At 38.2% G+C, this 12,858-nt stretch overlaps 1 protein-coding gene across 7 annotated transcripts in view; it reads left to right on the top strand.

Moving 5' to 3' along the window:
• The window catches only part of LAMA2 (laminin subunit alpha 2), a 603,913-nt gene that overhangs the window by 198,906 nt on the left and 392,149 nt on the right, over positions 1–12,858 (top strand). For all 7 annotated transcript variants that reach the window (XM_036871358.1, XM_036871360.1, XM_036871357.1 and 4 more), the window contains exon 4: positions 11,789–12,031. In XM_036871358.1, the coding sequence (XP_036727253.1) occupies positions 11,789–12,031 (243 nt within the window). The remainder of the gene's footprint in view (positions 1–11,788; positions 12,032–12,858) is intronic.

Below are 12,858 nucleotides of genomic sequence, written 5' to 3'. Positions count from 1 at the left end.
ATTTATTTATTTAACCTCTTTTTAGGTCTCAGGTGAAAGATCAGGTAACCACATGAACTCCATCTATCAACTCCAACACAGAGACATGCACACATTTCTATAAGGCTTCCCCGATTATTCTAATGGGTACTAAGCTTGAAACTCATGATTCCAAGGATCCTTTCAGGTTCTGATATTGTATAACTCTCATTGCTTTCTGAAAGCCAACATACCTATATGAATAAATAAGAGTATTTGACAAACATATACTAGAACTAAGAATACACAGGAGTGTTCAAAACATATTAGAGATGACATCACAGCTTGTGGAAATGTTTAAATCCATAACATTGGCAAGAGCAGGTAGTAGAATATTGCAAAGCCTCTTTCACAATTAAGCAATTTTGTTATGTGGACAACTATTTGCTATAGGAAGTTCACAGACAGATAGCAACAGGGGGAGGGAGGCAGAGCTTATCAGTGGGCAGAAGTTAGATGGCCATGTGTTTTTTTCTTGACAAATTAGGAAACAAGAAATGGAAAAGAGTAATTCAGGTCAAGTTCTATGAGAAAGATGAAGTACCATCTTCCACAGAGAGTGGCCTTCATTAATAGTTTTATGGCTTTCTTGGGGGATCAGCCTATAGGAAATGGAGGTCCTCTGTCCTTGTTACATCATTAAGGAGTCCTTCTTTGGCCTGGCTCTCTTAACTGTGTGCCAGTGACACTCAAAAGTATCACTAAAATCTCCAAAACACAATACTCTTTGGTAGCATTTTCCTAGATCCATGATTCTTCTGAGGACAAAAGAACTGGGATAAAGTAGGTTCCTGAGAGTCATAGCAGAGAATATTTTTCAAAAATTCAGACCCAGCAATGCATGTGCTAGAAATTAGTTCTGGAGGTCAGACTTACCCACATGGATTACAGGTGAGCTAATGTATATCCTGTCCTAGGACAGTATCTAGAGTGGCCAAAGTTCCTAGGCTGTTCACTTCAGGCTGTGAGGTCTCCTCCTATAATGTGAAAAAGATGGGAAAGCATCAGTGCATATGATGGTCATTGCATGTTACTTGTTACTTTGAGACTGAAGGATTCTTCAGAAAGACTGTATTCTTCATTTCCACCCTAACTGAGATCAGGTTCTTAATACTCTAGGAACATCTAATTTAATGCTACATCAGTGACATATGATTATAATTACATGATATTTTATTAGGTGATGCACAAATGGAATATGTAATAGAAAGTTCTCTTTGTTACAGTAAAATGTCAAACATTTGGTATTATTTCAAAAATTATTTGGGATTTTTTTTTTTTAGCCACCAACTTTGTAAAACGTGCCCTCCAAAAATTTGGGTATTGTGTATTGAGATCTACGGTTTATAGAAGCCTAGCCATCATAGCATTTTTGTACTTATAATGAGGTGTTTGCTTTCCTTGTTGCACCCCATACAGATTGGGGTTTTTTCCATCTGGAAATAAGGTTTTATAACTACTGATTTTGAAGAGCCTTTATACTGAAAACAAAAGACAGAGTTAATAAAAGTAGCATGAGTACGTTAGAGAATTATTCTATTCAAGTCATTAAAATTTTGGCATACTTAGAAAATCACTATTAGAATTTTCACAGTCTTTGCCTGACGCCTTCAAAGAATACTTCTATTCATTGTGTTTTCCAATAATGCTGTCTACCACATTTTTAAAAGTTTATTCAAAATACTACATGCTAACTAATTTAATTAATTTTGCATGAAATGTGAAAGAATCCATAGAAAATAAATGAAAGAAGGATATTGTTTTGAAATGGGGTGACATATTCTCGAAGGCAATGACTGCTTTTCCATGTCACTTAATGTAGGCTGTTATGTTGAATTATAGAAAGAGTCTGTGTGGTTTCTAGTATAACTTCTTTTCATGGATTTCATCTATTATTCCAAAGCCAGCACAGAAGCTCCTAAGTCATAAATCCATGTTGTAGCTCCAAGACAATTTGGCCTTTTCCTATATTTGCTTGCTGAGTTGTTTCTAAACAAAGTACTTTATCCATGCATCAGTGTATCTTTATTTTTCTCATTTGTACCTGTGATCTCTAATTATGCTTTGATATTTCTCTTTTGGTTTTCCACTAAGAAAATATCTGTGCATTCTTTTTTCTGGATAGAAATTTGCTAATTTAAAATATTTATATAGATTCTTTTTTCCAAAGACCACACAGTATTTTATATTCATTATCTTTCCATGGTTTTGACTTTGGAAAAGAAACACTGGGAAACAGAGGGTAAAAGAGTTTAAGAAATTTTTTCAACTCAGAGATGTAATAGGACGAACATACAAGCAATGTATGTCTTAGTTCCTACAAGTGCCAAAATATGCTGGTTGACTGAAATTCAAGCTCTAACAAACAGAAAAGAAAGTGTTAAGCTAGTAGAAGTAACATGGAAGCATGTTACAATGATTTTGGTTATTCAGTTAAAACTAATAAATATTGAATGCACACTATTTCAAAAGAATTATAATAAGGATTGTAGCATCTCTGCCCTTTAGGAGCTCACAATTTATTTATTCATATTCTTTATCATTTTATAGACTTTGTCACAAATAATTTAGGATTACCAGAAATTAGGACCAGGGTATTTCAGATTTTTAATAGAATCAAATATCTCTCTGTTCTATCAGATTAATCAATAGGTTTGTCCTTCAGTGAATTCCTTTTAAAAGAGGTTCCATGTGTATGAGTTATTGAGTACAGAGTCTAAGAGAAATAATTTCTTATGAATAACACCTAAAAAAATGCAGAAGTAGCAAATACTTTAGATTATGATTGCTAGAGTATATTCCATTTTACTCCTACTCTTGTCCTTTCTTCAATACTTTTAAAAATATTTCTTTATTTTAAAAATAATTTTATTAAAAACCAAGACATTTATGTTAATGCAATTAATATAGCAGGTTATTAGATGAAATTTAAAAGCTCTTCTTATCTCTTTGACTCCTGATTGCCAAACCCCATAGGTCACAGCTTTAAGATGTCCATATCTACACTTCCCCAAAATGTCTAAGTGTATTCCAATAATTATAGACACAAATGCATATATGTGTGTATATCTGCAATTACACTTATCTATATACCTTTGTAAATATAAATTCATAATATTTCCCATCTGGAGTGATAGTCAATAAAGTAGAATTAGTCAAAGCCCAGACTAATCAGAGACGACGTCTTGGCTGTTCCTTGCTATCCCAGGGTTAACCAGATGATCTCAGGAGAGAGGAGGCATTTGGTAGGCTTGGGCAGCAGTGATTTACCAACTACAGAAGTATTTCAGTATTTTAATTACCAGTATTTACACAACTGTGCCTAAGATGCAAATACCATCCCTACTTTCAGTCATATGATGGCTCGTGATTCTCCCCTTAGTGCACACAGAAATGCTCAGATCCTAGTAAAGATCTCAAAAGACCAGCATCAGAGCCACCTGTCTTATGTTTTTTTTAACATCTTTATTGGAATATAATTGCCTTACAATAGTATGTTAGTTTCTGCTTTATAACAAAGTGAATCAGCTATACATATACATATATCCCCATCTCTCCTCCCTCTTGTATCTCCCTCCCACTCTCCCTATCTCACCCCTCTAGGTGGTCACAAAGCACCAACCTGATCTCCATGTGCTAGGTGGCTACTTCCCACTAGCTATCTATTTTACATTTGGTGGTATATATATGTCCATGCCACTCTCTCACTTCATCCCAGCTTACCCTTCCCCCTCCCTGTGTTCTCAAGTCCATTCTCTACACCTGCATCTTTATTTCTGTTCTGCCACTAGGTTCTTCATAACCATTTTTTTTTTTTTTAGATTCCATATGGTATTTATTTTTCTCTTTCTGACTTACTTCACTCTGTATGACAGTCTCTAGCTCCATCCACCTCACTACAAATAACTCAGTTTCGTTTCTTTTTATGGCTGAGTAATATTCCATTGTATATATGTGCCACATCTTCTTTATCCATTCATCTGTCGATGGACATGTAGGTTGCTTCCATGTCCTGGCTATTGTAAATACAGCTGCAATGAACATTGTGATACATGACTCTTTTTGAATTATGGTTTTCTCAGGGTATATGCCCAGTAGTGGGATTACTGGGTCGTATGGTAGTTCTATTTTTAGTTTTTTAAGGAACCTCCATACTGTTCTCCATAGTGGCTGTATCAATTTACATTCCCACCAACAGTGCAAGAGGGTTCCCTTTTCTCCACACCCTCTCCAGCATTTATTGTTTGTAGATTTTTTGATGATGGCCTTTCTGACTGGTGTGAGGTGATACCTCATTGTAGTTTTGATTTGCATTTCTCTAATGATTAGTGATGTTGAGCGTCCTTTCATGTGTTTGTTCTCAATCTGTATATCTTCTTTGGAGAAATGTCTATTTAGGTCTTCTGCCCATTTTTGGATTGGGTTGTTTGTTTTTTTGATATTGAGCTGCATGAGCTGCTTGTAAATTTTAGAGATTAATCCTTTGTCAGTTGCTTCATTGAAAATATTTTCTCCCATTCTGAGGGTTGTCTTTTTGTCTTGTTTATGGTATCCTTTGCTGTGCAAAAGCTTTTAAGTTTCATTAGGTCCCATTTGTTTATTTTTGTTTATTTCCATTTCTCTAGGAGGTGGGTAAAAAAGGATCTTGCCATGGTTTATGTCATAGAATAGTCTACCTATGTTTTCCTCTAAGAGTTTTATAGTGTCTGGCCTTACATTTAGGTCTTTAATCCATTTTGAGTTTGCTTTTGTGTATGGTGTTAAGAAGTGTTCTAATTTCATTCTTTTACATGTAGCTGTCCAGTTTTCCTAGCACCACTTATTGAAGAGGCTGTCTTTTCTCCACTGTATCTTCTTACCTCCTTTATCGAAAATAAGGTGACCATATGTGCGTGGGTTTATCTCTGTGATTTCTATCCTGTTCCATTGATCGATATTTCTGTTTTTGTGCCAGTACCATACTGTCTTGATTACTGTAGCTTTGTAGTATAGTCTGAAGTCCAGGAACTTGATTCCTCCAGCTCCATTTCTTTTCTCAAGATTGCTTTGGCTATTAGGGGCTTTTGTGTTTCCACACAAATTGTGAAATTTTTTGTTCTGGTTCTGTGAAAAATGCCATTGGTAGTTTGATAGGGATTGCATTAAGTCTGTAGATTGCTTTGGGTAGTATAGTCATTTTCACAATGTTGATTCTTCCAATCCAAGAACATGGTCTATCTCTCCACCTGTTTGTATCATCTTTAATTTCTTTCATCAGTGTCTTATAGTTTTCTGCATACAGGTCTTTTGTCTCCTTAGGTAGGTTTATTCCTAGGTATTTTATTCTTTGTGTTACAGTGGTAAAATGGAGTGTTTCCTTAATTTCTCTTTCAGATTTTTCATCATTAGTGTATAGGAATGCAAGAGATTTCTGTGCATTAATTTTGTATCCTGCTACTTTACCAAATTCATTGATTAGCTCTAGTAGTTTTCTTGTAGCATCTTTAGGATTCTCTATGTATAGTATCATGTCAACTGCAAACAGTGACAGCTTTACTTCTTCTTTTCTGATTTGAATTCCTTTTATTTATTTTTCTTCTCTGATTGCTGTGGCTAAAATTACCAAAACTCTGTTGAATAATAGTGGTGAGAGTGGACAACCTTGTTTTATTCTTGATCTTTGAGGAAATGGTTTCAGTTTTTCACCATTGAGAACGATGTTGGCTGTGGGTTTGTCATATATGGCCTTTATTATGTTGAGGGAACTTCCCTCCGTGCCTACTTTCTGGAGGGTTTTTATCATAAATGGGTGTTGAATTTTGTCGAAAGCTTTTTCTGCATCTATTGAGATGATCATACGGGTTTTCTCCTTTAATTTGTTAATATGGTGTATCACATTGTTTGATTTGCGTATATTGAAGAATCCTTGCATTCCTTTCCTGGGATAAACCCCAATTGATCGTGGTGTTTGATCCTTTTAATGTGCTGTTGGAGTCTGTTTGCTAGTATTTTGTTGAGGATTTTTGCATCTATATTCATCAGTGATATTGGCCTGTAGTTTTCTTTCTTTGTGACATCTTTGCCTGGTTTTGGTATCAGGGTGATGGCGGCCTTGTAGAATGAGTTTGGGAGTGTTCTTCCCTCTGCTATATTTTGGAAGTGTTTCAGAAAGATAGGTGTTAGCTCCTCTCTAAATGTTTGATAGAATTCACCTGTGAAGCCATCTGGTCCTGGGCTTTTGTTTGTTGGAAGATTTTTAATCCCAGTTTCAATTTCAGTGCTTGTGATTGGTCTGTTGGTATTTTCTATTTCTTCCTGGTTCACTTTTGGAAGGTTGTGCTTTTCTAAGAATTTGTCCATTTCTTCCAGGTTGTCCATTTTATTGGCATATAGTTGCTTGTAGTAATTTCTCATGATCCTTTGTATTTCTGCAGTGTCAGTTGTTACTTCTCCTTTTTTATTTCTAATTCTATTGATTTGAGTCTTGAATTCTATTGTTTTAGGTTTGTTTTTGTAGGTCTTTTCCTTCTCTTGTGTTTCCTGCCTAGAGAAGTTCCTTTAGCATTTGTTATAAAGCTGGTTTGCTGGTGCTGAATTCTCTTAGCTTTTTCTTGTCTGTAAAGGTTTTAATTTCTCCATCGAATCTGAATGAGATCGTTGCTGGGTAGAATAATCTTGGTTGTAGGTTTTTCCCTTTCATCACTTTAAATATGTCCTGTCACTCTTCTGGCTTGCAGAGTTTCTGCTGAAAGATCAGCTGTTAACCTTATGGGGATTCTCTTGTATGTTATTTGTTGCTTTTCCCTTGCTGGTTTTAATATTTTTTCTTTGTATTTATTTTTAATAGGTTGATTACTATGTGTATTGACGTGTTTCTCCTTGGATTTATCCTGTATGGGATCTCTGTGCTTCTTGGACTTGATTGACTATTTCCTTTCCCATATTAGGGAAGTTTTCAAGTAAAATCTCTTCAGATATTTTCTCAGTCCCTTTCTTTTTCTCTTCTTCTTCTGGGACCCCTATAATTCGAATGTTGGTGGGTTTAGTGTTGTCCCAGAGGTCTCTACGACTGTCCCCAATTCTTTTCATTCTTTTTTCTTTATTCTGCTCTGCAGTAGTTATTTGCACTATTTTATCTTCCAGGTCAGTTATCTGTTCTTCTGCCTCAGTTATTCTGCTATTGATTCCTTCTAGAGAATTTTTCATTTCATTTATTGTGTTGTTCATCATTGTTTGTTTGCTCTTTAGTTCTTCTAGATCCTTGTTAAACGTTTCTTGTATTTTCTCCATTTTATTTCCAAGATTTTGGATCATCTTTACTATCATTACTCTGATTTCTTTTTCAGGTAGACTGCCTATTTCCTCTTCATTAGTTTGGTCTGGTGGGTTTTTACCTTACTCCTTCATCTGCTGTGTGTTTCTCTGTCTTCTCATTTTGCTTAACTTACTATGTTTGATGTCTCCTTTTTGCAGGCTGCAGGTTCGTAGTTCCTGTTGTTTTTGGTGTCTGCCCCCAGTGGCTAAGGTTGTTTCAGTGGGTTTGTAGGCTTCCTAGTAGAGGGGCCTAGTGCCTTTGTTCTGGTGGATGCAGCTGGGTCTTGTCTTTGTGGTGGGCAGGACTGTGTCCAGTGGTGTGTTTTGGGGTGTTTGTGATCTTATTATGATTTTAGGCAGCCTTTCTGCCAATGGGTGGGGTTGTGTTCCTGTCTTTCTAGTTGTTTGGCATAGGGTGTCCAGAACTGTCACTTGCTGGTCGTTGATTGGAGCTGGGTCTTTTTTTTTTTTTTTTAATTTATTTTTGGCTACACTGGGTCTTCATTGCTGTGCTCAGGCTTTCTCTAGTTGTGGAGAGTGGGGGCTACTCTTCATTGTGGTGCACGTTCTTCTCATTGTGGTGGCTTCTCTTGTTGCAGAGCATGGGCTCTAGGCACACGGGCTTCAGTAGTTGTGGTATGCAGGCTCAGTAGTTGTGGCTTGCGGGCTCTAGAGCACAGGCTCATTAGTTGTGGCACATCAGCTTAGTTGCTCCTCAGCATGTGGGATCTTCCCAGACCAGATCTCGAACCTGTGTCCCCTGCATCGGCAGGCGGATTCTTAACCACTGCACCACCAGGGAATTCCGGAGCTGGGTCTTAGTGTTGATATGGAGATCTCTGGGAGTGCTTTTGCTGTTTGATATTACGTGGAGCTGGGAGGTCTCTGGTGGACCCATGTCCTGAACTCAGCTCTTCCACCTCAGAGGCACATGCCTGACACCCAGCCAGAGCACCAGGACCCTGTCAGCCACACAGCTCAGAAGAAAAGGGAGAAGAAAGAAGGAAAGAAAGAGAGAGAGAAAGAGAGAGAGAAAGAGAGAGAGAGAGGAGAGGGAGGGAGGGAGAAAATAAAAGAAAAAGAAATAAAGTTATGAAATAAAAGAATTTTTTTAATTATTAAAAATTAAAAAAATTAAAACGTAATTTAAAAAAAAGAAAAAAGAAAGAAAGCAACCAAACCAAAAAACAAATCCACCAATGATAACAAGCACTAAAAACTATACTAAACAAAACAAAACAAAACAAGAAAAAGGACAGGCAGAACCCTAGGACAAATGATAAAAGCAAATTATACAGACAAAATCACACAAAGAAGCATACACATACACATTCACATAAAGAGAAAAAGGAAAAACATATATATATCTATACATTAAAAAAAAAAGGAAGAGAGCAACCAATTCAATAAACAAATCTACTAATGATAATAAACTCTAAACACTACACTAAGATAAACATAAAACCAGAAACCAGTCTGTCGCATATAGCAAACCCCAAGTCTACAGTTGCTCCAAAGGCAACCGCCTCAATTTTGGGATGATTTGTTGTCTGTTCAGGTATTCCAGAGATGCAGGGTACATCAAGTTGATTGTGGATATTTAATCCGCTGCTCCTGAGGCTGCTGGGAGAAATTTCCCTTTCTCTTCTTTGTTCGCACATCTCCTGGCTTCAGCTTTGGATTTGGCCCTGCTTCTGTGTGTAGGTCTCCTGAGGGCCTCTGTTTCCACCCAGACAGGACGGGGTTAAAAGAGCAGCTGATTAGGGGGCTCTGGCTCACTCAGGCCAGGGGGAGGGAAGGGTACGGAGTGCAGGGCGAGCCTACAGTGGCAGATGCCGGCATGATGTTGCAACAGCGTGAAGTGTGCCGTGTGTTCTCCCAGGGAAGTTGTCCCTGGATCATGGGACCCTGCCAGTGGCGGGCTGCACAGCCTCCCAGGAGGGGAGGTGTGGATAGTGACCTGTGCTTGCACACAGGCTTCTTCGTGGCTGCAGCAGCAGCCTTAGCGTTTCATTCCCGGCTCTGGTGTCCATGCTGATAGCCGCGGCTTGTGCCCGTCTCGAGCTCGTTTAAGTGGTGCTCTCAATCCACTCTCCTCGCGCACCCCAAAACAATGGTCTCTTGTCTCTTAGGCAGTTCCAGACTTTTTCGTGGACTCTCTCCCAGCTAGCTGTGGCACACTAGCCCCCTTCAGGCTGTGTTCACACAGCCAACCCGAGTCCTCTCCCTGGGATCTGACCTCTGAAGCCCGAGCCTCAGCTCCCAGCCCCCACCTGCCCCGGCGGGTGAGCAGACAAGCCTCTCAGGCTGGTGAGTGCTGGTCGGCACCAGTCCTCTGCGCGGGAATCTCTCCACTTTGCCCTCTGCACCCCTGTAGCTGTGCTCTCCTTCGTGGCTCCAAAGTTACCCACCCTGCCCTGCCACCCCCCGTCTCTGCCAGTGAAGGGGTTTCCTAGCGTGTGGAAACTTTTCCTCCTTCACAGCTCCCTCCCCGAGGTTCAGGTCCCATCCCTATTCTTTTTTTTTTTTTTTAAGAATTTGTTTTTATTTATTTATTTATGGCTGTGTTGGGTCTTCGTTTCTGTGCAAGGGCTTTCTCTAGTTGTGGCAAGCGGGGGTCACTCTTCATCGTGGTGCATGGGCCTCTCACTATCGCAGCCTCTCTTGTTGCGGAGCACAGGCTCCAGACGCGCAGGCTCAGTAATTGTGGCTCACGGGCCCAGCCACTCCGCAGCATGTGGGATCTTCCCAGACCAGGGCTCGAACCCGTGTCCCCTGCATTGGCAGGCAGACTCTCAACCACTGCACCACCAGGGAAGCCCCCATCCCTATTCTTTTGTCTCTTTTTTTTCTTTTTTCTTTTGCCCTACCCAGGTACGTGGGGAGCTTCTTGGCTTTTGGGAAGTCTGAGGTCTTCTGCCAGCGTTCAGTAGGTGTTCTGTAGGAGTTGTTCCACATGTAGATGTATTTCTGATGTATTTGTGGGGAGGAAGGTGATCTCCACGTCTTACTCCTCCGCCATCTTGAAGGTCTCCTGTTTTACATCTTATATATCAACCTTTCGTATTTTTAAATTCAGTCCCTTAAAGTTTACCATAGACAGTGTAGATGTATTCCTGAAAGACTCATGTCAAAACTATGTAGCAAATAAGGTTTATTTTCAGAACATTCCTTTCAAGCTCCCTTCTAAGCAGACCCTTTAATCACATTTTAGCAGATTTGTCCTCCAGTTGTATCCTTTCAATGACCCCAATCACCCAGAGCTTAGGGTTGACAAGCTCCCTGTACCTCACTGAATTTACTAAAAAGAACATATACCAAAAAAAAAAAAAAAAGAACATATACCACTGCTTTATTATTAGTGTACTCATTATATATATCATTATTACAATATATTATCAATTCATAGACGGTGGGACAATAACTTAAACTAGCTTGTATCTACCTTTCTATCCAGGACATTGCAAATAAATGTCATTTGGTAATGTTTGTGCATTGTTCTTTTGGACTTTTGGATTGAATTGGTAAAGACACACATGGACCATCACAAAATATCCAGAATATTTATTTTTTACCTCTTCAAATATTATGTAGATTTGAACATAGAGGATTGCCATATTCCCCTCAGTTGTCACTCTGTTGACTTACAGTCACTTGATGCCTTTATTTTCCTTTTCTTTAACACATGTTTACCTCTTATACAGAAGGTACAGAAGCCCTTCATTGAATATGTTCCAGTTTCAAACAGTTGTCTGCATGTACTAGAATTTCCTCTCTGTTATTTTCTATTTGGGGATGTAAAGGAAATGACATTTATTGAGTATTTATAGCCAAGCCTTTTGCTAGGTATTTTGCATATGTTATCTCATTTAATCTAAACTGTCTCTCAGTAATGTACTTAATGTACTTATTATTGACCCTAATTTGCAGAAAAGGGAGCTAGGAGTTGACAAAGTAAAATAATCTGCCCAAAGTCACAGAAATGCTGGGTCCACAATTTGAACACAGGATTGTGCCTCTGAATCACTATGTTGTTTTTGCTGTACCACAGTAATGGATGGTACTTGTCTGAGGATTAGGTGACATAAGTAACTGTTTTCTAATCTATCAAGCACTATCCACACATGGAATTTCTAACTCATATATTATAATTTCCAACAGAGTAAGGTGAGTAAATTGGATGTAATAAATGCTTTAACTGATTGTGATTATAATAGAACTTCAAAAATTACGTGAAATGATGTTAATGAGTTATTAGAGAACTAAAATCCACAAAATAGAACATCTCATCTTAGCCAAAAGGTATGAAATACGGATATGTAACAGTAAAAATATTTTTAGAGAATAAAATAGGGTTATGGAAAATAATATCTGAATAAAATCTATTGTAACCTTAGGTAGGCCTTATATTTGATATGTAATAGTGAGAACCCTTTGGAATTCAGAGTTACATGTTGTTGTTGTCACTCTTCCCCAGGTGTTCCAGATTGCGTATGTGATTGTGAAAGCAGCTAATTCCCCTCGGCCTGGAAACTGGATTTTGGAACGCTCACTTGATGATGTTGATTATAAGCCCTGGCAGTATCATGCTGTGACGGACACAGAGTGCCTAACCCTCTACAATATTTATCCCCGCACTGGACCACCATCATACGCCAAAGACGATGAGGTCATCTGCACTTCATTTTATTCCAAGATACACCCCTTAGAAAACGGAGAGGTAAGATGAGAAAACTCACCCTCAGTACATTTAAGGTGGCCAAATAGGCCTGTCAGAAAAACTTGAATATATCAGTCATTAATGTCAGGGAGATTTTAAAATAGGATTTAGCAGAAGTACATTTTAAATAACTTATTAAATAAAAAGGAAAAACTGAAAGTGATTAGAATTTTAACTGCCTTCCTCTAGTTTGTTATCTCCCGTTTCCAATAAAGATCAGAGAAGAGGAAATGGGCTTAAGTTGGAAAGTCAGTGATTAATTTTAAATATAAAGAGACTTTTCTAACACTGTGGTTTGCTAATTATTGGAGGAGGATTGAGACCTTAAAAGAAGGCTTAGATCTGTGTGTACTCTGGTCTGAAGATGGGGACAAAAGAGGTAAATTTGGGAAGAAATATAATTCACCTGAAGGACCTAAAGAGAAGGAAATTTTGTCAGTTTTTGTATGTTTTTTTGCTGTCATCACATAGTGCTGCAGTGGGGTTTCTTTCCTTTGTTCAGGCTTTGCTTATTATATGCTTAATACAAAAGTGTTCAATTTCTCCATAGCATTTTTTTCCTATGGGTAAGATTTTAGATTGATTCATTGCTTTTCAGCCACAGAGTCAAACCATGACTTCACCTCTACCAGCTGTGTGATCTTGAATCAGTGACTTAAATTCTCTGTGCCTTAGTTTCATCTCCCATAAATTGGAAACAATAACAATAGTTCTTATTTCTTATGATTGTCAAGAAGATTAAATGAATTATTATGTTTAAAACATTAGAACAGTGCTGACAGATGTATACACTATTGCTTTGTAAACATAAACTATTTTTGTTGCTG

This window comes from Balaenoptera musculus, chromosome 12, assembly GCF_009873245.2.
Source record: "Balaenoptera musculus isolate JJ_BM4_2016_0621 chromosome 12, mBalMus1.pri.v3, whole genome shotgun sequence".
Classification (NCBI taxonomy): Eukaryota; Metazoa; Chordata; class Mammalia; order Artiodactyla; family Balaenopteridae; genus Balaenoptera; species Balaenoptera musculus.
The sequence above is the reverse complement of the archived record's forward strand: the minus strand, read 5'-3'. Positions and strand labels throughout refer to the sequence as shown.